The sequence below is a fragment of the Mesocricetus auratus genome, unplaced genomic scaffold (genome assembly GCF_017639785.1).
Source record: "Mesocricetus auratus isolate SY011 unplaced genomic scaffold, BCM_Maur_2.0 Super-Scaffold_100691, whole genome shotgun sequence".
In the NCBI taxonomy this organism is placed as follows: Eukaryota; Metazoa; Chordata; class Mammalia; order Rodentia; family Cricetidae; genus Mesocricetus; species Mesocricetus auratus.
This window is the reverse complement of record NW_024429267.1, coordinates 53,450,299-53,476,105: the sequence shown is the minus strand read 5'-3', so window position 1 is coordinate 53,476,105 and position 25,807 is coordinate 53,450,299. Positions and strand designations below refer to the sequence as shown.

The window sequence follows — 25,807 nt, the reverse complement described above, 5'->3', positions numbered from 1 at the left end:
GGGACCTTTTAACAATCATACCAGTGGATACAGCCATGAATGCAGAGGTATATCACCAACAGCAACTGGACACGTGCTGATGAGAGACCCAGTTTCAGCAAACAAACACAGCAACAATAAAAAAGTTACTTGTGGAAAAGGACAGAGTTTACATTTTTGCAACTGACTGGTTATCAAAAGGAACACATAAATATCTCTAAGATAACAAAAGCCTTCTGGTCCTTAAGTTAAAACTGAAAGGAGAGCTAACAAGATGGTTAATAATCAAATGAAGAATCCTGGCAGAAGCAATGCAGTAGAAAATTAATTCTGGAACTGAAGGTAATGTAAAGTTTTGGACCTGAGTTCGAATCCCAGGGTCCACATGGTGGCTGGCGCTTGTGAGTCAAGTACCAAGAGGTAGAGACAGATCCCTGGTGCTCAGGGTCCAGCCAGTCTTGGCTGCTTGGAAGGCTGAGGCCAGTGAGAGACTCTGCCTTAAAAAAAAAAAAAAACAACAAACAAACAAACAAAAGAAGGTGACACTACCAGAGGAGCAATGCTGAAGTTCTTCTGGAGACCCCACACACAATTCACACAAATGTATGCCACACGCCTATACATGAACATACACACAAGAAGAAAATCCACTCTGAAGCATGGCGGAGAGGACGCAACACTTGACAGACTGTCCTGTGAGGGCACAGACACTGGGTCCTTCTCGGAGAACAGAATTGGACCTCTGAGGCTGGACTTGACCTGAGGAGATTCCCCACTAAGTCGCACATCCAATCTGGCCCTGGACCACACTGTAAGGGTTCAGGAGTTAGCACTATTGAGAACATTCTGTTGGATAAAGAAAAGTTAAGAGCTGGTGAGATGGCTCAGCATGGAAAGGCACTTGCTGTGCAACCTGAGGCCCAGCGTTCTCTCCCTGGAGCCAACACAAAGATGAGAGGAGAAAACACACACCACTAAATGTCCTCTGGCCCCACGTGAGCTCCGTGGTTCCTGTGTGTCCCCACCCCGTAACACACATGCACAAATTAAAAGCAAACAGTAAAGCAGGCATCTGGAGAGATGGCTCTGTGGTTTGAATGCCCTGGCTGCTCTTGGAGGACACACATGGAGGTGGCTTACAACCATCTGCCGCCACCGGCACTTCCTGCCTTCTTCTGCCCTCCGTGGGCACTGCACACATGTGGTGCGCAGACATGCATTTGGGCAAAACACACATAGACACAAAATAAAGATTTACAAAAGCAGTGCTTTTTAAAAAGAAAAAGGAAAGTTAGATTCCTGTGCTGTCTTATAGACAGTGGCAATAAAAGGAAAAGGAAACCACGCAAATGAGGTTCTGCTGCAGCTACAGGAAAGGAGACTCCGGAGAGTTGCCACAGAAGGGCAGCGCTCACCTCACTGGTGACCGCCTCGACATGAGCTGGCATCTCCATAGGGTTTTAACGGATTGGATTTGATCTTAGGGTGTGCCCACTCCACTATGCTGTTTTCTCTTTGAGTACAGGTTCCATCATCAACTATGAGTACAGTGAGTTTGAGACAGGTAGACCACATCGACCCTGATGCAGAGGACACTTTCACGGAAAGCAAATGAGCTGTTTAGTCTGATCGTGACTTTCCACCCGCGTCCTTATGTCTTGTTGAATCTGTGCCATGAACCAGATGGGTTCTTACAACTTTCTTAAAGGAGACTGGACACAGCCCAGAAATGTCCTCCCAGGAACCACAAAATAAAGTACATTTTGTAGCAATTTGCAAGCCAAGAAATTGCTACTTTCCTAGTAATAGCTGCTATAGAGGTGCCCTGTGACATATTTAAGCTCCTTATATCATAAACAATGGCTATCAGGTGGTGGGGAGCTTTTCCCATTGATCACCCCTGTGAGCTGAGCAGGAAATTCCCAGGCTCATTCAGCAACTGTCCATCACCATGTTGAAATTGCTACAGAGTCAGAACTTCAGGCCAATTTGTCAGCAAGGGAAGCTGTTAATGAGGAGAGATATGAGACATCTCACAGTCTTAAGCGCTGGGTAAAGTCAGATAAACATTTTACTAGACCAAAAATGCAGTCCATAAATATTCACACGTCCACTGGGAATCATTTTTGCTTCATCATTTCTGAGAAGATGGGTTCAGACTATTGCATCTGATAAGCATTTGAAACTTCCAGTGTGTTGGAAATCTGCATGGAGGTCTACAGAGTGATTGCTTGCTGGCAAATGGAGCACAGACCATTTCGTTTTTCATTCATGGCAAAGATCAGCAAGAATTTCCAACTGCTGTGTGATTATTAAGCCTGTCTACAGCACCAGAAAGACATGATAAGCAAACAGAAGCATCTGGGGCTGGGGCATGACTGTGTTTGTAAAGGGATTGGTACTCTGAAGGCTGAACACTTGTGTTTAATCTCCAGAAGTCACACACAAAAAAACAGGGCATGGTTCTGGAGAGGCAGAGATGGGGGACCCTTGGGGCTCTCTGATGGGTCAGTCCCCCCTCCTCTGCAACCTTCAAGACAGTGAGAGAACCTGTCTCCAAAAACAAGGTAGACAGCAGATAAAGAATGAAACAGAAACAGATCTAAACAGAGAATTCACAACAGATGAGTCTCAAATGACTGAAAGACATTTAAGGAATTGCTCAACACCCTTAGTCATCAGGGAAATGAAAATCAAAATGATGCTGAGATTCCATCTTACACCTGTCAGAATGGCTAAGCCACTGATGACAGTTTATGCTGGAGAGGATGTGGAGTAAGGGGGACATTCCTCCACTGCTGGTGGGATTGCAAACTTGTGAAGCCATTTTGGAAATCAGTATTGTGGTTTCTCAGATTACTGGGAGTCAATCTACCTCAAGATCCATCTATACCACTCTCGGGCATGTACCCAAAGGATGCACACTCACACCACAAGGACACTTGCTCAGCTATGTTCATAGCAGCTTATTTATAATAGCCAGAACCTAGAAATGACCTAGATGCCCCTCAACCAAAGAATGGATAAAGAAAACATGATACATGTACACAATGTAATATTACTCAGCGGTAAAAAAACAATGACCTCATGAAATTTTCAGTAACATGGATGGAACTAGAAAAAAAATCATCCTGAGTGAGGTAATCCAAACCCAGGAAGACAAACACATTATGTACTCACTCATAAATGGATATTAGATGTAAAGCAAATGATAACCAAACTACAATCCACAGCTCCAAAGAAGCTAAGTAACAAGGAGGACCCTAAGAGGGAGACACATGGATTGTCCTGGGGAGGGGAAATAAATGAGATCTCCTGGGTAACCTGGGGATAGGGGTTAGAGGTGAGGAAATGGGGGTGAGAGCATGAGGGGATGGATGGGTGAGTTGGGGGAGGGCCCAAGAGGATAAGCATTGACAGAGATATCTTGATAGAGGCAGCCATTATGAGTTTAGGGAGAAGCCTGGTGCTGGGGAAACTACCAGGAATACACAAGCATGACCTCAGCTAAGACTCCTAGCAGTAGTGGAGAGGGTGCTTGAACTGACCTCCTCTTCTAATCATACTGGTGACTACCCTAATTGTCATCATAGAACCTCCTTCCAGTAATTGATGGAGGCAATGCAGAGATCCACAGCCAATCACTTGGCTGAGCTCTGGGAATCCAGTCAAAGACAGGAATGACATGAGCAAGACCATAAAGGGGAAACCCACAGAGACGGCTGACCTGAGCTTTTGGGACCTCACAGACTCTGGACCAACAACTGGGGAGCCTGCGTGGGACCAAACTAGGCCCTCTGCATGTGGATGACAGTTGTGTGGCTGTTTGTGCAGCTCCTGGCAGTGGGAGCAGGATCTATCCCTGGTGCATAAGCTGGCTTTGTAGAGCCCACTCCTTACGGTGGGATGTCTTGCTCAGCCTTGATGTGGAGGCAGGAAGGCGGCTTGGTCCTGCCTCAACTTGATGTGCCAGGCTTCATTGACTCCCCATGGGAGGCCTTACTCTTTCTGGAGAGTGGATGGAGGATAGGGTAGGGCAGAAGTGGGGGAACAAGAGGAGGGGAGGGAGGGGGAACTATGGTTGAAATGAAGATGAATTAAAAATTAAAATAAAAAGAATTGAACCCAAGGCTGTCCTCCCACTTCCACATTCAAGCAATGCAGGCATGCACACACGCACACATGCACACACACTAAACATTTACACACACACATGCACACACACTAAACATTGACACACACACTAAACATTTAGACACACACATGCACACACACTAAACATTTACACGCACACATGCACACACACTAAACATTTACACTGCAAAAGGAGATGCCTTTTGGGTATGCTGGATGGGTGAGGCTTCATGTTGATTAAGTCATTGATTACAAGACTGCTTTTTATTTCAGTTGAAGCTTCCTGCCCAGCTTTTGAGTCTGGTCCTTAAAATCACTAGAGCCGTGGGTACAAGCACATACTTCCCCTCGTTTTGTCCTTCAGCACCACTAACCAAGCAGCTGTTGCAGGAACAGGCACTGTACCATATTTTGGATATTGTAAAGGATTCCAGTGACCTAGTGAAGAGTGCTTACTGCTCTTCAAGAGAACCAAAGCTCAGAACCCAGCACGACTGCCCATAATTCCAGCTGCAGAGGATAAGATGCCCTCTCCTGGCCTCTGTGGACATGACCCACAAGTAGCATACACACACACAAGACATTGATACAAATAAAAAATACAAAAGGAAAACCTTCCCAATGGAATGGTCTAAAAAATACTTAATGGGATCAGTTCTTACAAGCAGGGGTATAAGTTTAATGATACAAGCACGAAGATTTCTATTGCATATTTAGTCAATAAAACCATTTAATCACTGCATCCCAGAGTCCCAATCTCTCAGCTTTCCATCAATAACTTAATATATTTGAAAATCACTTTGTTCTATTATTATTATTTTAAGGCTTTTCTACTTAATGAGTACAAGTGTTTTGTCTGTCTGAGTACTATATGTGTGCAGTGGTACCCACAGGAGCCAGAAGAAATCATTGGATACCCTAGAACTGGAGTTAGGGACAGTTGCAAGTCACCATGGCGGCACTAGGAACCACACCCAGGTCTTCTTCAGGAACACCAAGTGCTCTTGGTCACTGAGCCACCTTTTCAACACCTGTTATATTGTTTTAGGGACTCTGGTTAAAATACCAGCAGCTACTCCTCGTCATGTTTTCTGAGCATGTCTAAAGGATCATTAAAGAAAAGGGCAGGGCACTGTTGAGATACCTAATTGTATGTGTTACTTGCTTTTGAGAAATACTTGAGCGTGACATGTTTACTTCATATTCACACTCAAAATGTCTGTATTATACTAATGGGTACTTAACTAATAAAGAAACCTTTATTCACACTTGAGCAGACAAGGAGTATATAATGAGGATTCTTTATAAGGGGGTGCCCATGGCTAAAGCTAATTTGGTTTTAGTATCTTTTAGTATTATATTCAAATTCTATGCTTTCAGCTAAAAACCAACCTGAATGTTTGATTTGTGGGTAGAAAAAAAAACACTATATGTTTATAACTAATAGCCTCTCTTTGATAGACTATGTGCCAAATTTTCTCCACTTGCTGTTTAACAGTGGGTGCTGTATCCCTCTTAAAGAGCATCAGAGCCAGGCATACTGACTTAGATCTAAAATCTGAGGACTTCAGAGGTGGAAACAGGAAGATCATGAGTTTTTCTTCAGTCTCTGCTATGGAGAAAGTTTGAGCCTAGACTGGGCAACATGAGACTCTGTCTCCCAACAGACAAACAACCCCCGACCAAGTTTCAAGAGAAATAATTAGAGAGGGGCTAGAATCTGACTGTATAGATAGGAGCACTTGGAGTGCAAGCAAGCATGAAGACCACGAAACCCCCAGGAAACAATCCAGGCCTGAGCATTTGCCTACAACCCCAGTGCTATGTGGGTTACAGATAACAAGGTCATTCGGGTTTCTGGCCTCTAACCCAGATCCAGGTTCGATGACAGACTGTTTCTCAAGGGAGTAAGATGGAGCATGATAGAGCAGGACACCCGACATCCTCCTGTAGCCTCCACATGTGTGCACGTAGGCATGCTCACCCACCCACAAGTATGCACATCTGCACACAGCACACACGCCACCCTCGGACACATGGAAATAAATAAATAAACAAGCAAGCAAACAAATAAATGCAAAATGAATTAAAACAAACTAAAAGGGATCTCATGGCTTACCATGATACTCCAGGTAGTTATCTAAACATTGTTAGCCTTAATTCCTGAGTGAATGGAATCCTATTCAGAAAGTCCTTCCTACATCTACATCCTGTTGGGTACTGCCAACGATTTCTTCTAGAAGTTTCAGTGTTTCCAGTTTTATGTTGAGACTTTGATACATTTGGAATTGATGTTTGTCTGCAGTGATAGGTATAGGTCTAATTTCGCTCTTCTACAGACAGACATCCAGTTTTCCCAGTACTGTTGTGAAATGTTAGTTTAAGATATATTACATTCCTTTATGCTGTGGAATATTTGTCCAGTGATGCAAAGATATGTTTTTGTAGCATTTGTTTAACTCTGTAAAGCTTTGTTACTCTGCCTGTCTAAAACAACCAATTGGTCCAATAAAGAGCTGATCAGCCAATAGCAAGGCAGGAGAAAGGATAGGCAGGCCTGGCAGGCAGAGAGAATAAATAGGAGGAGAACTCTGGAAGGAGGTCGAGGAGTGAGAGAAGAGAGAGGACACTAGGTGACAGTCACCCAGCTACATTGCAAGCCATTGAGTAAGAAGTCAAGAAAGGTATAAAGAATAGAGAAAGACAAATGTCCAGAAGCAAAAGATGGATGGGATAATTTAAGTTGAGAAAAGCTGGCTGGAAACAAGCCAAGCAAAGGCTGGGCACTCATAAAAAAGAACAGTCTCTGTGTATTAATTTGGGAGTTGGGTGGCAGGTCCCCAAAGAACCAAAAGAGTAATAAGAGCTAACTGCACAGTACCGTTTGTTGTCCTTTCTCTTGTGAACATTTTTGGTATCTTCATCAAATAAGAAATGGATGAAATCGCATGTCCTCAGGTTTGGGTCTTCTGTTTTGCTTCATTAATCTACATGTTTGATTTTCTGCTACCACCACCACGCTGTTTTTATCACTGTGGCTCTGTAATGTATCTTGAGATCTAAGGAGGTAATTCTTCCAGCATTGGCCTTTTTACTTAAGACTGCTTTGGAAATCTGGGATCTTTTGTGTTTCCATATGAGTTTTAGGATTTTTCTTTCTGTTTCTGTGAATGATGTCTTAAGGGTTTCCGTTTGGGATTGCATTGAATGCCATCCTGATTATGTCTAATTTTGTCCAATGTCAGGAAAGAGAAACTGAACTCTTGTCTACCACATTTTCAAAATAATATACAAAATAAATTTGAACCCAAGAGAAAACACACATAACCATTAAAATTATAAGTCGTCTTGGCTATTTTTCTGAAGTATAGAATCTGGCAAGTGCATACAAGTTGCATCACAATAAGATGATAATGTTAGCTGTTAACTGTAGGAATCATGTACTGGATGTCAACTTTGTACCCGTATCTTGAAATGATTTCTGTACTGTATAATTGGAGCCTACATGTATGGATGTATTATATGTTCATACACACATACTTACATACATATATAGCCAAATGATGTCTGGGGATTAATGGTTTTGGGGATAATTGTTCATTAGAGATGGTACCAATGAGGGCAAGATGGGAGGCTGAGGCAGACCTACTCGGTGAATTTCCAGACCAATGAGATACCCCATTTCAAAAGCTGGAAGACACCCAGGGCTGACACCTTAGGCTGTTCTCCGACATTGACACTCATGCTATATACATACACACCCACACTTACTCATACACCCACAGCATGAGCACATACATACGTTTACACATATTTTTGGATATATGTCTGATCGGCTGTGCGCTATGTGTGATGTGTGTTTGCAGGTACCTGTGATGGCCAGAGGAGGGCACCAGATTCTCTAGAGCTATAGTTACCTGTAGTTGTGAGCTGCCCTTCATAGTTGCTAGGAAACAAACTCAAGTCCTCTGCAAGAGCAGCAAGTGCTCTTAACCACTGAGTCTTCTCTCAGCCCCCCCCCACGTTTTGGTTTGAATTTCTGTTTACTCACGGTTCTTCCAGTAAACAATTATAGTGCATGCACATTAAATGATGTACACTGTGCTTTGGAAAGCACTCTAGACACAGAACAAAAGCCCACGAGGTGCAAAGATCATATGGGCCTGGAGATGTGGCTCAGTGAACCTGCATTTGGGCACCCAGAACCCACACACAGAGACCTGGTGCAAGCACTTTTAAACCGAGCAATCAGGAACTCTGGTCAATGCTAAGCATTCTCTAGTCTAAATGAAAATTAGTGCTAGAGGCACGGGAAATGGCTTGCACTTTTGATACCTACTGCACACGGTGCCTGTCTGTACACATTGCTGCAGGTGTGTGATTCGATGCTGCTCTCTTTTAAGGTGCACTCTTGGGAGAAAGGGTTCAAGAACAATAAATGGGAGGAAGGAGTCTAAGATTCCTGGGGCTGTGCGGCTTCCAGATCATCACGGTTGTTTACCACCCCCATGTCCTGTTGGTGTTTGTTTGTAGAAATTACTGTGAAACATTTGTACAGTAGAAGGCTACCATGCCTGCCTTATCCTTTTGGATTTCAAAGTAGACTTTGGAAAATCATGCTGCCCCTCCAATTTGGTTGTAAATTTATCACAGTATTTGAAGGTTAGTGGTTGTCCCTGCATATAGGAAATGGTTCTTGATGCCTCTAATTCTTTCCTAACAACAGTCCTTTAAACCCTGTTTTTGTTTCCTGTCCCTGTGATAAAACACTATCACCAAAAGCAACTTATGGAAGAAAAAGTTTATTTGGGTATACAGCTCCAGAGGGCTAGGAGTCCACAGTAGTGGCAGGCGTGGCAGCAAGGGGTGGGCGTGGCAGCAAGGAGAGGGCGTGGCAGCAAGTGGCAGGCGTGGCAGCAAGGGGCGGGCGTGACAGCAAGGGGTGGGCGTGACAGCAAGGGGTGGGCGTGGCAGCAAGGGGAGGGCGTGACAGCAAGGGAAGGCGTGACAGCAAGGGGAGGGCGTGGCAGCAAGGGAAGGTGTGACAGCAAGAGAAGGGCGTGACAGCAAGGGGAGGGCATGACAGCAAGAGAAGGGCGTGACAGCAAGGGGAAGGCGTGGCAGCAAGGGGAAGGCGTGGCAGCAAGGGGAAGGCGTGGCAGCAAGGGGCGGGCGTGACAGCAAGGGGAGGGCGTGGCAGCAAGGGGAGGGCGTGGCAGCAAGGGGAGGGCGTGGCAGCAAGGGGAGGGCATGACAGCAAGGGGAGGGCGTGGCAGCAAGGGGAGGGCGTGGCAGCAAGGGAAGGGTGTGACAGCAAGGGAAGGGCGTGACAGCAAGGGGTGGGCGTGGCAACAAGGGGAGGGCGTGGCAGCAAGGGGAGGGCGTGGCAGCAAGGGGAGGGCGTGGCAGCAAGGGAAGGCGTGACAGCAAGAGAAGGGCGTGACAGCAAGGGGAAGGCGTGGCAGCAAGGGGCGGGCGTGACAGCAAGGGGAGGGCATGACAGCAAGGGGAGGGCGTGGCAGCAAGGGGAAGGCGTGGCAGCAAGGGGAAGGCGTGGCAGCAAGGGGAAGGCGTGGCAGCAAGGGGCGGGCGTGACAGAAAGGGGAGGGCGTGGCAGCAAGGGGAGGGCGTGGCAGCAAGGGGAGGGCATGACAGCAAGGGAGGGCGTGGCAGCAAGGGGAGGGCGTGGCAGCAAGGGAAGGGTGTGACAGCAAGGGAAGGGCGTGACAGCAAGGGGAGGGCGTGGCAGCAAGGGAAGGGTGTGACAGCAAGGGAAGGGCGTGACAGCAAGGGGAGGGCGTGGCAGCAAGGGAAGGGCGTGACAGCAAGGGAAGGGCGTGACAGCAAGGGGAGGGCGTGACAGCAAGGGGAAGGCATGACAGCAAGAGAAGGGCGTGACAGCAAGGGGAGGGCATGACAGCAAGGGGAGGGCGTGGCAGCAAGGGGAGGGCGTGGCAGCAAGGGGAGGGCGTGGCAGCAAGGGAAGGGCGTGGCAGCAAGGGGAAGGCGTGGCAGCAAGGGGAGGGCGTGACAGCAAGGGGAAGGCGTGGCAGCAAGGGGCGGGCGTGACAGCAAGGGAAGGGCGTGACAGCAAGGGGAAGGCGTGACAGTAAGGGAAGGGCGTGGCAGTAAGGGGAGGGTAGCTAAGTCCTCACACATGAAGCAGAGAGAGCTAACTGGGAGTAGGTAAGGCTTTTTATAAAAACGTCCACCCCACTGATGTATTTTCTCCAGCAAGGCCACACCTCCCGAGCCTCCTCCAGACAGAACTGAGAGCTAAGTGTCAAATATCTGAGTGCGGGGTGGGCGCGTTCTCACTCGAACACTGCAGATTCCATCCTCGGCTCTCTCCAGGCCCCGCTCAAACCAAAACACAAAACAAGACACAGAAACAGACAGCATCAGCATTAGTCATTCACTACTGCAGTCAGTCATTCACTACTGCAATCAGTCATTCACTACTGCTGTCAGTCATTCACTATAGCTGTCAGTCATTCACTAGTCATTCACTGCTGCTGTCAGTCAGTCACTATTGCAGTCAGTCATTCACTATTGCTATCATTCATTCACTTTGCTGTCATTGATGTGAACTATTCCCAAGTTGCTCCTGTTCTCTGTACTTCACCTTATGTATACTAAAAATAGTTTGGTATATATAAATTCCAAGGACATATTTGTTCTAAAAATATTATAGTGACAGAAAGACAGAATCAAATTGAGGACAAAATAGAGATTGACCTTCAGCTACGTTTTTAAAAGTTATGTTTAATGGTTCCTATTTAAAAACCCAGTTGTGTAAATCACATTATAGTGTGAGCCATTCGTGTCTTGACATGAAACACTCGGAGGAGGTAAAGATGCCGGGGTCACCAGACTCCTTCCTTTGTTTCCTTTAGGCCAAGGGGTTTTCCTAATTCATGCTTTCCATCTTTCCTTTGACTTAAGCACCCCTGTGATTTCAGACAGGAGGCTTACGTGGATGCCATGTAGGAAGGGCTCTAAAATGGCCACGTGGAAGCATGCAGGCCAAGCAAGGAAAATTGCCCTACCTCACCTCTGCGCGATACAGGTTTGCCTGTTTGAATTTGCTGTGAAATGACGTGATGATTCATAGCTAAAGGCCCATGTCCTGTGACAATGGGAAAGCGGCATGAATGAAGGGCATTGCTTGTCTCCTGTTTATCACTAGAGATGGCCCAGCAGTCATTTGCTGCTCTCCCAGAGGACCTGGGTTTGGTTCCCAGCTAAGTCCAAGTTTTGTGTGCCCTCAATGGAAGAGCCTGCCCATGTTTTGCTGGGCATGAAAACTCCTATGATTTAATTGGGAACTGAATGGTCTTTCAAAGATTTCAAATTTATTTCAAATTCTAGCAGAGGCCAATAGCAAAGGTGTTTTCTGACCTTCAGTTATAGATATCAAAGCCCACAGCTGCAGCAATAATGGAGACAGAGCCCAGCACAGCCACCCACAGCCAGCCGGAAGTGTCCCCTGCCTTGTAGGGACATTCACTCAGATAAAGCTGGTCCTTGACTACACTGTAGAAAGAAATCCCAGGAGGAGCTGGCTTATTACCAAGAACTTTAAAGAGTATCCGCAACATAAAAATTGAAGTTTTAAAAATAAGCAGGAACACGTGAGCCAATTTCCTTAATATTTTTCTTTATCATAGAAGAACTTCCCTTTATAGATGAAGTTATAAGGAAGTTTTGTAAAGTGTGCTGTTTATGACCTATGGTTAGAGTACAGAACTGATGCGGATAAACTCGAGGCTCTGAGCATCTGGGCCCTAAGTGAGCACAGCTGGTCTCTCACCCTTGCTTGGGATGCCCTTCCAAAGCAAGAGCTGTCTCTGCAGGCAAACCGTACCATCGTGGTGATATTCCTGAGAGCCCACCAGACTCCAGAGTGAGTCTATTCCTTCCCGTGTCACGGTAGTCTTCTCTGTCCTCCTATCCTCCCTCACTGCAAGTGACTTCTGCATACATGAATCCAGATGACTACTGTCATTCTTACTTCAGGGCTGGGGTGACCATCTTCTCCCTCTGAAGACAGGAAGAAGGGCTTCCTCGTGCAGCAGCGTGGCTCAGATGGCCCAGATGGCTCCTCAGCTGGGAGACCCCTGTGTGCTTTATTAGATGCATTAAGGCATGCCAGCTACAGGGCTTTTCTTTGCAACTTAAGCACTGAGCAAATCCAGACATCCAGGGATGCCGAAATGAAAAGGATCTGTCTCCTCTTGCGCTGCCATTTGCCAAGTGAAGGCTTGTCAGACAGCACTTCCTATATATTTCAAGGAGACGAAGTCTCCCTTAATGTGTTGGCAAAGGCTGTCACAGAGCACTCTGCAGTCCACAGTTTAAGTGACAGCTCACATGGAGGGCGCTGGTTTGCCTTAACAATTGTAAAGTTTTCTACCTCTCTTCTCTTTTGCATTTCCCCTTTGTACTGCACAATACAAGGGAGATTCTGTTGACATTGATAAGCAGCAAGGCTGACAAACACCACTCTTTGTTGTGATAACCAATATTTGAGACTCTCTAAGGGGTCTGTCCTTGATAAAGCACCATCAAAAACTCTTTTCTCTATGGGGCTCCTGCCAATCATTTCCAGTTAACTCACTAATTATGAGTGTCTTCCCTTCCCTTGAGAGTAAGCAATTTATGTTCCTGATAACTTGTGGGGATTCTCTATTCATTGGGCAATTTTACTGAATATAAGAAAGTACATTCTTTATATATTTTCTTCCCAGGATCTTGTGGCGTCATTCATTTATCGGCAATGACTCATCTATTCGGGGAATCTTTCCCTTATTTTTCATTCTCTGCTTGGTCTTGCTATTTACAATTCCAAATTATGACGAGTCCCTTCCCACCCTTCCGTGTGATTGCCAGGTTTCTGGTTTATAGGCAGACACAGTACGCTGGCAGCTGCCATCAAATGACTCCCCATACGCAGCTTTCTGTGAAGAAAGTCTCTGAGTTCAGACAATCTTCTCTAGATTAATTCCAAGTGCAGGCATGCCGTCCCTCTGTTCCTATCCTGTGAGATTTTTGATGGATCTGTCACAGGCTTGCCCACCCCCTTTTCCAGCTGCTTCCCAAACAGAACCTTAAGTGTGCCTTCATGTAACACCCCAGGGAGAGGAGAGGGCAGCCTCCTGGGCATGGAGGACGATGGATCTCTCTCTCTCTCTCTCTCTCTCTCTCTCTCTCTCTCTCTCTCTCTCTCTCTCTCTCTGTCTCTCTCTCTCTCTGTGTCTCTCTCTGCCCTCCCTCTCTCTCTCTCTCTGTCTCTCTCTCTGTCTCTCTCTGTGTGTGTGTCTCTCTCTCTGCCCTCCCTCCTTCTCTCTCTCTCTCTCTCTCTCTCTCTCTCTCACACACACACACACACACACACACTTTGGTATGAATTCCAGATTTTATATCTATTCCTTTGCGTGACTAGGAATTCTAATTAGATTGAGAGTCTGGGACCCTGATAGGTCACCCCTGGGCTGGAAGGTCTAGTGACACATACGCTAAGGATGCCACCTGGATTTTAAACTCAAGAAGAGAAAAAACCCCTGTGCCTGCTCAGGGTTAGAATGCTGAGAAGGTACCATATTTTGGTTGGAGTTAAAGAAGTGCATCGGAATGTCTGTTTGAATGCTGAGAGTCTTCTGGAGCTTATTCCCAGGGATTTAAAGGATTAGTTCTCAGAGTGTTCACATTGAGGGTTTTGCTGTTTTTGTAAAGAAAAAGTAAGTTGCTTTCAGTAAGAATACTCAAGGGCTAGGAAGAAAAGAGTGGTGAGTCTGAGTTCTAATGTGTATTCCTGTTTATATATAATTGTGAATTGAAGCTTATATTACCTTGTCATTTATGTAAGAATAATCCTGTGTCCAATAATAATGATGGTGGTGGTAATAAAGGAGGAAAGCTGCTGAAGAAGGCATTGCATGTTGAACTCTGGCCTCCACATGTGATGTACACACCCACACAAACAAGTACACACATAAACACACATGTACACACCCTAGCACATACACACACATATGTACAGCACAACCACCACCAGCACCCTATACACACAAAACACACACAAATAAACTATAGAATATTGATTTATGTATCAATATGTATATTTTGCCGGCTTAAAAAAAGTTCAGTATACATTCTTGTGCCAAAGTATAAATCAAGAAAAAAAAAAGACAAACTTGTCGAAATAAGTCAAAAGATTTTTTAAAAAAGATTTAGAACTAGTAACCGTGATCCTTGGATAATTTATGTTAGGTTTTGATGCATCCTTATGCAGTCAAGAAGCCCATGTGTGGGTTGCATTATCCCCCCCCCCCGTCACAGGTTATATTTGGGATAAGGAAGAGTTGTTTATATAAATCACAAATACATGGATTGAGCCATCACAGAAGATGGTTCAGCAGGTACAAGTGGCTACCGCCAAGCCTGACAACTGGAGTTCATTCCCTGGATCCCATATGGTAGAAGAGAGAGCCAATTCTTGCTTGTTGCCCCTTGACCTCTATACACATGCTGCAGCATGTATATGTGTGTGTACATGCATGCACACACATGCTACATCTTAAACAAAAAATTAAATATAAAATATGAACAAATTGAAGGTTTTACTCAATATTAAGAAAAATTAGATAATTGCTATTAATGTTCCCATTTTTCAATCCAAGAAATTTATCAGAACAGCAGGAGAAAAGATGCATATGATTTCTTTGAGGACGCCCTACGTCGGATGTTGGAAAGGTGAATGGAAGGTGTCTAAAACACACAATACACATCAATTACATCACAGGAAGGGGCACTGCCGATGGCATGTGTTCACATATGAGCAGAAGGGCACAGGTAGCAGGGGGCATTGCTGAAGCCATGTACACACAGGTAAGCAGAATGACACAGCTAGGCATCAGATCGTCAAGAGGTTAACATTGTATTCGCTTTCGGGGGAGCAATGTTTCCTTCCTCACGGAACATGTTTTCAGATGGGCAATTTTATGTGCTTTTAGGGTGCTGTGATCACACCCACCATGGACCACCCCATGTCAATGCAGCCAACAAACATCGTGGGCCCCTTAACGCAGCAGATGAACCATCTTTCGCTGGGGACAGCAGGAACGGTGAGTGGAGGAGTTTGGTTTTGTTTCCTGGGACTTGAGAAGGTACCGTGTGCTATTCTCATTGGCATTGCTGATAGGCTATCCCTCTCATACACCTTTCAGGTTCCAGCATGAACGGGCTTGCATGCCAGTTCAACCCCCAGGAAACACACACTCACATGGGGGAGGGCGAGGGTCCTGAGGCATTGCCTTCAGACTTCATGTCCTCCTCATTGTGCGGTACAAGGCACCAGGTACACCGGCTGCAACATAGCTGTGTCTGGAAAGGGACCCTTCTGCCCACAGGTGCAGACCTATACTTCATGACCATAGTATGGGGCTGCTGCTCTTTCCCCAGCTGTTTACCCCCCAGCCCATTGTCACTCCCAGGTCCTTCACACCTAACCCACCAGCTCTAACTATGAGCAGCACAGAGGACTTTTTATTCACTGTCAATGTCTGCAGTAATAGGAAGTCACCGAGAAGTTGGCCCATTTGAGTGCTTTTTATCTTTCCTGGGGATGCACTGGCATAGTTGCTATTGAAGATGCGTTTAGTGTTTTCTTACAGTTATGACGTTTTTGACTAGTCTTACTTCTTAAAAGTGTGTTGTTCTCATTTACTTTTCTGTTTATGTGGTATAAACCAGGACCAAAAGCAACATGGAGAAGAGTTTGTTTGGTTCACAGGTTATAGTGCATCGTCTAGGGAAGCTAGGCCAGGAGCTTAAGGCAGGAATGGAAGCAGAGACCATGGGGGAACAATGCTTACTAACTTGCTCAGCTAACTTTCTTATATAGCCCAGGGCCATGAGTCTAGGGAATGGCATAGTCCACAGTGGGCTGGGTCCTTCCACATTGATTAGGAGTTAGGAAGATGTACAAACTTACAGGTCAGTCTGATGGAGGTATTCTCTCAATGGGTTTCCTCTTCCCACTCCCCATCGGTGTCAAGTTGACAGCCAAGATTAGCCGTCACATGAACTGAAAACTGCCAGTAGCGATCTTCAACACCATGCTTGAACTCACTGGCAAAGCTTTTGTTTTGAAAGGGCAGTTCCATCTATCATTCATGACCGACAAAGGAGACCCTATTCCTGGGCTCCACACCATCAGAGAAAATGCAGGGGTCGTGGACCAGCCGCAGTACACTTCAGTGTTTAGTGTACACACTCATGCAGGTGACCTTGTCTTGGTAAAGACATGGAAAAGAAAAGCATAATTTCTTTTTAACTGAGGCAGCTCAAACAGTGTAGAAAGCCCCCCAGGAGTAGGAGAGGGGAAACCTCTGTCTAAATCTGAATTGTGCCATTGGGGACACAGTATCTAAGGACCTCCTGTCTTACAGTGAGATCATGCAGTCTGATTCATGAGCACCTTAAGCTACATGACTCCGTGTCTTTAAGTCTATGTATCTCTTCGATACTACCTTCCTCCATGACTCTCACAGAGGTACTGGTATAGTGTGTCACTACCGATATGCTTTATGTCCACTAGCTGTGGATGGAGGCCTTGGAACAAATATTCCTGCTACTCAAAGGAAATGGGAAAAAATGTTCAGTGATCTTCTCTAAATAGTGAGAAAATCACAGGTCTCCAAGGAAGAATTTGGTTTATTATAAGATACACACCTGTTCCCCTGTAATGCACCACTGTTGATAACTTCTCTGCCCGAGAGTCAGAGCTGGGTCAAATGATTGCACGAGGCTCTCAGCTAGATTTCAGGGGTCAGGTCTGCGATCACATTTAATTTCACCATGGCTCAGGTCATTTTCATCAGGGAGACAGAGTATTGGAATAATATTTTTGCCATTTTTAGTCAAGTATGAGGATGATTTGTCATCCCTTTGTGTCGTCTTACTAAAGCAGATTCCAGACACAGAATTGGAAGGCCTGGTGCTTATGACATCCTCACTGTAGATGTCACTACCTATCAGACATTTTGGCCACCAATGGCTGTCAACTGACAATGAGTGAGAATAGAGGAAAATTTACTGTGTTAAATGACAACGTAAAGTGTGATTTTTATTTGTAAAAAATGATTTCTAATAGAAATCATGGGCAGAAATGCTTTGTACATTTTACCTGTTTGACTAAAATCAAAGCCAGCTTCATCGCTAACATTTCTATTTGCCAACTGGTAAAAGACACACTGTATAACTGGATCCTATAAGAAACAGAAAAAGGGAAAAGATAAAAAAAATTATTGTAACTACTAATTAAGTAAACAATATAAAATCATATTATCTGAGACTTTAACAAGAACAGAACCCTATGAAACCACAACTTTTACCTAGCTGGCAATGGCCAGTATTGATAATTCAATGGTTATCATCTAATTTAATGATGTGGGCCACTGCCTCTCTTAGCAAGTAAAGGATTTAGTAGATGGAATTTTTAATATCAAATCCCCTCTTGCTTTTCCTTTTTGTCATTGTGTGCTTTCACTATCGAAATAAATAGTGCTTATTTATAGTATAAGCATCATATAACATTATCATTGGCAATATAACATTATACATTGACAACTTGATAAGGTTTTTGAGAGGCAGGGAGAAGATACCTTATTTTGTTGAGCCATTCAAAAATATAACTCAGTGTGCTTAGTGTGTTGAATGTAGTCATTTCTTTTTTGTTAAACGATCACTCTCATACTTTGGCATGCTATCATATATTTGGTTTTATGTACCTTTTTTAGAATTGGTGTTTGCTGTGGATTACCAAATTAGGGTTGATTTATCTAACTGACTTTTTCCACCTACCTGGATCCATTGCACATCTCTCTTGCTGGCACTATGGAAAGTCCAGTGGATTTAGGAATGACCTCAGAGTCCTGAGCATGGTTTGGCTTTGTATTAGCTGTGCATGTTTAGACCAGGTTCCTTAGCTTCCTAAGTATTTCACTTCTTTTCTTATAAACTGGGAACAGTAATAACATGCACACCCCTGGGATGCTGTGAGTGTTAAGTGGCTCGATACACAGCAGACCTAATGTAATATGTGACAATGTGGTACTTGTCAAGTGAGCTACCCTTAACCTCTGATGGGGTCTACTTGGTGGGAGTTCAGGTTGCCAGAATAGCTGTACCCTTGCTTGCTCTATTTCAAGTGGTATAGTTTAATCCCTTAACATGTCTACTATGTTAGCTGCTAGCATAATATTCCAGGGTTTCAAAGTTAAGCTCCTATTCATGTAAATGAATGTACTTGTAGAAGTTCAAACCAGTACCTTGAATATGTGGAATCAAGTGTTCTCAGTTTTTCTGACATCACAAGCAAAGTCACATTTTAACAACATGAATGGCATTGAAATTATAATTTAGAGGGATTTCCACATCAATGCAATGCTTCTGCCAGAGTGTACCTAATGGGCAGAGGCAGTACTTTCAGTAGCCAGGAATATGAGAATCTTATGTAGAGAGTAGGACCATGACCCTTTTGACATCATCCAACGCCCCCTGGGCACACAGACCCCAGGGTGGTCTCACTGTCCAATTCTTTTTAATATAAACTGACTGTATTTTGATGTGAAATACCCATGCATTTATCTATCTGACCTTGTTTGTCCGGTGACCTCCCAGTTTGTACCCGGTTTTCTACGCCTTCCTTCTGACCATTCCTCCATCTTTCCTTTTGCAAGCTCAGATTACACCTCATTGCTCAATCTTTCCCTACTTTCCTTCAGCAGTCTGTTCCACCGCATGGTTTCCAGCCCCGTTTCCCATATTGAAGACTCTTAAATCTGGGTCCTCAATGCTAGTCTCCGGACATCAAACTCATCTGTCGGGTCTCCATGGAGCTCCCTCTTCAACATCTCCAGTCAGCCCAACCCACAAGCATGTCACGAACTTCCTTGAGCTTCCTTCCAGTCACACCCTTCCCCTCTTCTGTGTTCCAGTCCTGTTTTATTTCAAGTTCCTTCTGTGATGATCCACCCAGTAGCACAGACCCCACATGTCAGGCTCAATACTCACACCGTCCTTCTTCTCCATTCACAGTTACATTCATCAGATCCACCCTCTCTCCCCCGTTTCCAGCCTCCATGCCCCGCTTCATTTGGCTCATTGTAACAGTCTCCTGCCTGGACTTCCTGCTTTCTGCCTCAATGTTCTGCAAAACCATGTGTTAGTTACTTTATGTTGGCATGGTAAAACCTCACAGTTAATAGCGACATACATAAGGAAGAGTTTGTTTGACTTAGAGCAAAGAGGGAGTCCATAATGCCAAGGAAGGTACAGCAGCAGGGTTCAGGAGCAAGACTCAATCTTGTCCCATTTTTGTCTCTCAGGAAGACAGAGAGCAAGAAGTGTGTGGAAGCTATAAGTGCTCAGTGCCTACTCATAGTAGTGTACATCCTCCAGCAAGGTTCTGTGTCTGAAAGTTCTAGAACTTCCTCGAACAGCATCACCAACTGGGAACTGTCAGTTCAAGTTCATGAGTCAGTGGGAGACATTTGTCATTCAACCCTACATAGCTCTATACCAGTGTCTCTCCCCAACCTGCCAGTCTTCAGTGACATTCAGAAATCTAAGCTCTGGGAAAATTTTGCAAAACAAACAAACAACAACAACAAAAAGCCCAGGAGCAGATGGGCTCCTGGGGCATAGTACAGTGAAATTTGAGGGATAATTCAGTGTAGGTAGTGGCCAGGTTGGAGACCAGGAGAGCTAGAGCAGAATTTTCTTTTTTTAGAAGGCACTAAGGCCACTAAGTGCCCCACTTTCCTTTTTAAGATTCTTGACAAAAGGAATTATATTGAACCAAAGCATGCTTTTATCTTCAAAAAAAGACAGGTATATTTCATCTCTTTATCACCTCAGATTTTGAAATGGATATCATGTAGTTTAAAGAATTTCCATCTAGAATTTTGCTCTTCGAAGTATGTCAGTCAATTCTCTACCTATTCTTAAGCTAACTGAGTCTATGGGCTTCAAGCAAAATGAATTTGGTGCAAACAAGGTGCCTATTTCATTTCATGGCTCTAACCTTGAAGAACTTTTCTGGCTTTTTCTGTATTTGTTTATTCTTTATCACAGAACTCCTCCGATGAAACAAAGCTCCATTATTCATAATTTCTTATCAAGTTACCGGGAGCTTTAGCAGAAGCCCCCTGGGGACTCTAGTGTGTTCTAAGAGCCTCTAGAGTGCATGACAATCTTGTTTTACAACCTTCTTATCTCCTTTTCATTTGTCCAGTGGCTGCTCACCAGTGGCTCTCAATGCCACCAGTCTTTGTAGGGAGAAATAAAAAGGTTTTGTTCTATAGGCTTCTTATCTGCAGTTCAGTTTGCCTTCCCCCAAGCCACTGCTGAATCATGACATCACTGGATTTCCATGGTGTAATGATTGCCACTCGCAAAAACAATCCCGGAGCTGTAGTTCTGACTGGCCAGAATTCACTGTCACCCTTCAGGCATCCCACTTCTCCAGTGCTCTAAAAACCTGATCATTGCCAGGTGAAAATATGTGTTATTTTTCCATCATCGGGTGTAAATATCAGTATTAAGATCGAGAATTATAAAAGTGAACAGAAGACCTTAAGCGGAATCATGACTCAGTAAATAACATCCGAAGCAATTAGTAGCTTCATGAATCCTGATGGCTGCAAATCCTTAAGTGAACTCTCAAGAGAAAAATAGCAGCCGATTACAAACTAATAAAGACATAAAATGTAGATACAAAGGTTATAGTTTTAAATAGTTCTTTAATCTTATTGTAACATAACATTTCCTTGCATGGAGAGCCTTATCTTTCAGATCCTTGGGAGAGGGCTTATTGTTTTCAGTTTTTAGAAGACTAGTTACAACCATAGGCTGGGTACCACTTTCTCTTTTAAGATCCCTGACTAGGAGATACTTAGGAATGGAGTGAGGTCTAGAAGGGCACAAGATAGGGAACACAAGAGGACTCCAGGGTAGGGGGTATATGTGACAAAATTATCATGTGCATGTGTGAAAATGTAATAAAGTCATTATTGTGTATAATTACGATATGCTAATAACATTACAGAAAAGATTGTGAAGGAGATGCATGAGTTAAAGCCTCTTTGTCATTTTTAAAAGAGTTAATACATTTACCCCCACACTCCCATGTTTGCAATGACTACTTCCATTCCTACCACACTCTGGGTACCTTCTAGATGGACTGCCTTATAAAGCTCATACAACATCTTAGGAGGACAAGAACCTCTCACTGATTCCCAAAGGCAGAGATCAAATATTCCAAGAGGGGAGATGGCAGTGTTCTGAGAACAAGTGGTCCTGGTAGCATGGACAGCCTGGTGATAATGGAGACTAATAGCCAACTGTCCACTACGGTCATGATGTCATGAGTGCTTGAAGAAGAGGGGGTGGGGGCAGGTGACTGTGTGATGCACATTGGGCCCTTCCGACTTTTAAAGCTAAGATTCTGTTTTTATTTTCCTTTGGACTTCATTGCATTCTTTCTCATGCTCTTTTCATTCCAAGATTCAATCCCAAGACAGAATTATGGTACTCCACCAGCTCTTGTGCCAGGTAGGAAAACTCTAATTCCTTTCAGACTTAATTGGAGGGGAGAGATGGATCTTGCCTGGTTTTCTCCAAAGCTCTTCAAAGCAGTGATTCTCAACAGGGGGTGGGTATAAGAAGTTTGCATTCCCTTTTGCCAAGGGGAGGGACATGGAGTTGTAAGTCTGTTACTATAGCAATCTGACTTTATGTCTGGGAAACAGATATGCTGTCTTTAAAATGGAAAGTAAGATCTCAAAGACTGTCTTGAAGGATATACAGAAGATTTAGTCATACGTTCTGTGTATCAGTGGGTCTCGCTGTTTGACAAGGTCGCCAGAATTGCTGAAGAGTGGAAGAAAGATTTTACATTAATCAGAGAGAGAGAGAGAGAGAGAGAGAGAGAGAGAGAGAGAGAGAGAGCACGTATTCTAAAAGGAGATGGAGAAGCACTGCTGTGGAAAGTCACAAAGTGGTCCCGTGTGCTTGCTTGGCTCCCAGGACAGGATCTGAGATTTACACACAAATCATTTGTTGAATGAATCAAAACTTTAATTTTTTTCAAGGTGTTATATTTGGGTTATCAAAAGTGACACTTGTGATATTCCTTTTCACAGCAAGGTTGCAGAGGTGGCCTTGAGGATACATGAGGTTCTTCGGCATTCACTTAGCAATATTGAATTTGTTTTATAAAATTTAATGATACAATTTGGAGCTGAGTGTATGTGTGTAAAGACGTTGGTGCAAAAACAAACCAAAACAAAAATAAAAAACAAAACACTCTGAACTGCATAGACACTGTGCTTTCATCCAAACATTCACTTTTGGTTTGTTGCAAAGAGAAAAAATGGACACAATTATTAATTTTTGTTAATTTATTTTAACTGAAGAGTGGTATGAAGCATGGGGAGCTTGGAACTCTTTGAGCCTTTGGCTTGTTAGCTGGTTAAAAATATTCACATGGAGCTAAGATAGTCACTGGAAAGAGTGCATGAAACATACATAGTTCAGGAAGTATCCAAAAGAGCCTGGAGGCAGTTGAATCTGGCAGCCAGCAAAGGGCTTTCAGTGGAGAGCATCCACTCAAGGCAACTGCGCTTCTCTGACACAGTTCCTGAAGAGTAGCGCTTCCTACTGTCCTGTGGATTTCTTTGGTTATGCCTGTGGCTATACATTCATCTCAGAGCCATATGAATGCCATCATTGAAGAACAAAGTGTTGGCTTTCAACTGAAAATCACTTTGGTCCTCTTGTTCTCCATGAATTACCATTCATTAACATGTCATGTGCCTGTATTCCCCCTCCCCCATGTATGACCTATCATATTTTAATGTTTCTTTTGTGTTTAAAACATGTGACACTGTAGAGGAGACTTGGTTTGGTAGGTATAGCTTTTACTTTCTTTAATCTTTTGTCTCTTTGACAACAGGCTCATGCTCCTCACAGTTAGCTAACATTAATAATAACAAATAATCCCTCAACCAAACATTCTCTTTACCTGTAAGAACATAGCTGATGCTGGGTATGGTGGTGCACACCCTTAAACCAACAATCCAAAAGGCAGAGGTAGGCAAATATCTATGAATTTGACAACAGTCTGGTCTACATGATGAGTTCTAGGCTCCTATATAATGAGGCCGTGTGTGTGTGTGTGTGTGTGTGTGTGTGTGTGTGTGTCACCGTGGATATAGCAAGATATTAATGCACATATATACACATATATCACAAAGAAAATTGTAAGCCAATTGTCATAATTATTTACTTTATGATCATGGGTCCCCACTATACAAAAACGAATTCATCCTAGCAAGAAACAGTGCTTAACCTCAGGAGTTCCCATCTGATTCCACTGAAACTCTCAAGTAGATAGATGAGTTGTTAAACGCAATGCTTTATAAAACTTAAGCATATGAGTGTGTGTTTGTGGAGTAAGAAATAAAACCACGGAGGATAATTAAAATCCAAGACATATGGAGCTTGTAAGTTGACTCAGTCACTAGATGCTTGCATGAGGCTCTCAGTTCAATTCCACATCACCCATATAAAAAAATCCAGACACACAGTAATGCCAGCCCTGGGGAGGCAGAGACCAGCTAATCTAGTCTAACAGGTGAGGCCCAGCACAATGAAATACCCAACCTCAATTTTAAAAAAAGTGGATGGCTCAGGAGGGATGGCATCCAAAGTTCCTCTCTCTACCTCAACAAGCATGTGCATGCAAGCATATCTGCACCTGTACACATGTGCACACATACAAACATGCACTCCACTCATAAAAACCCAATATGATATGTGGTCAATAAAAGATATATCAAGTTGCCAGTAGTTGAGTACAAAGGAAGGGACCAATAGAACATTGTTATGGAAAACCACATTTTGAACCATTTTACACTTAGTGTCTCCTTATAAGATTTGAACATATTGCACAGTTGTACTCTCCTTAGGCTTATTTCCAAATAGCAATAGATGTGTTTTCTAAGGTGGTCACTAACTGACTTGTAAACAATTTCATTGACTTTTGAACACGTTCATATCTTTTATCCAACTATTGACCATATTGGGAAAGCAAACTGAGCCTGATGAGGTAATAAATCTTTCCCAAATATCCCAATGTGCCAATATCAAGTGATTTAGATAATCAGCTTCTGCTAATAGATGAGCCAATGAAATTGTTTTAATATATTGGAGCTTAAGATGGTAACTTAGTTATCCATGGAAATATAATCTATTCTGTTTTCATTCAACTGGTATTTTAAACATTACCAAACTATTTCTAAGTACTATGATGTATTGAAGATGTAAATATGAATAGAAAGTCCATCCTTATTAAAAAAAATATCAGCATCATAGCTCAATTTGATTTTGCTGTTTCTTGTAATGTTATTTGTGATGATATAAATGTTATAGAGAATCAAGAATATAAAAAGAAGATTTGAGATACAGAGGAACAGAGTGAATTTGGTGAAGGATCTGTATGGCTGAATATGAGTCTGTCAGATTGAATACAGTGGAGAAGTCTGTTAGGCATATAGTACAGGATGTGTCAACTCCTAGAATAGGAAACAGCATGAGGATATTGAAGGGCAAGTCCTTAAGTCCTTTCAGATTTGAGGACAAACTATGACTTGGACATATATCAAAGCTAGGTCTGTGTGTAAGGACTCTTTGTTCTTTCAGTCATGCATCACCTTGGTCTTTTATTTATTTAATCTCTGTTGGCAGCATACTATGTGCTAACTTACAGCCAGTGCTAGGACTAGAGGTCATTAGGAAAGAAAGACATTAGTTAGGAACATTTTACTTCAACAATGTAAATGCTCTATTAGTTAATTTTTCAGTTCACAGAAAATGCCCCAGTTCTTAAACAACTTGTATCATTTTCAGTTGTGAACACTTGGGGGAAATTACTGAACTTTCTGTAGTTCATTATTTCTCTGGGGAAACACTAACCACATAAGGTGGTTGTAAGCATTGATTAAAATTAAGTCGTGTGCTCCACTTAAAACAGATCCAGGCATAAACTAAGTGTTTAAATAGTGTTCACTACAGCCACACTAATCATTATTGGCACAATATATTATGTTGGTACAAGAAGGAAAAATAGAGAGGAACTAGCAGAAGTCATAGAAAGGCCCCAGGGAAAGAATTCTCTAAACATAGAAACAAAGACACATGGGAATTACTTACATAAAATAAAAACAGAGCTGAGAGTCTCAGACCAAGAAAGCAGCTTGTGCAAGGGCGTCTGAAGTCAGAGTCTTTCCTAGGAAAGACTGGGAAACTCCAGATGAGTTAGCAGGACAACACATATAGAGACATGGGGAGTGGGGAACTTACCCTGAGAAGTAGGTCAGCTATAGCAGTCCTCAGTTATGGTAACTTGAGCTCTATCCTGATGACAACGGAAATGTTTAGAGTTGGAGAATGATGTAATCACTGTGCTTGTAGGATGGAGAATGTCCCAGGAATCAGGCAAAAACAGAAACGGGCAAATGCACGGAAAAATCTAAGAAAGAAATCATGGTGGCAAGTAGCCACATTCTGGAAATGACCATGACATTGAATGCTAGTGAGTTTGTGATAAGTGAAGGGGATAGAATAC

General features: G+C 43.5%; 1 protein-coding gene across 20 annotated transcripts in view; it reads left to right on the top strand.

Annotated features, from left to right (window-relative positions):
* Positions 1–25,807, top strand: part of Rbms3 (RNA binding motif single stranded interacting protein 3) — a 775,988-nt gene that overhangs the window by 708,955 nt on the left and 41,226 nt on the right. For 14 of the 20 annotated variants that reach the window (XM_040740056.1, XM_040740054.1, XM_040740066.1 and 11 more), the window contains 2 exons: positions 15,129–15,239; positions 21,685–21,732. In XM_040740056.1, the coding sequence (XP_040595990.1) occupies positions 15,129–15,239; positions 21,685–21,732 (159 nt within the window). The remainder of the gene's footprint in view (positions 1–15,128; positions 15,240–21,684; positions 21,733–25,807) is intronic. The other 6 variants (XM_005075052.4, XM_040740065.1, XM_040740063.1 and 3 more) reach the window with 1 other exon arrangement.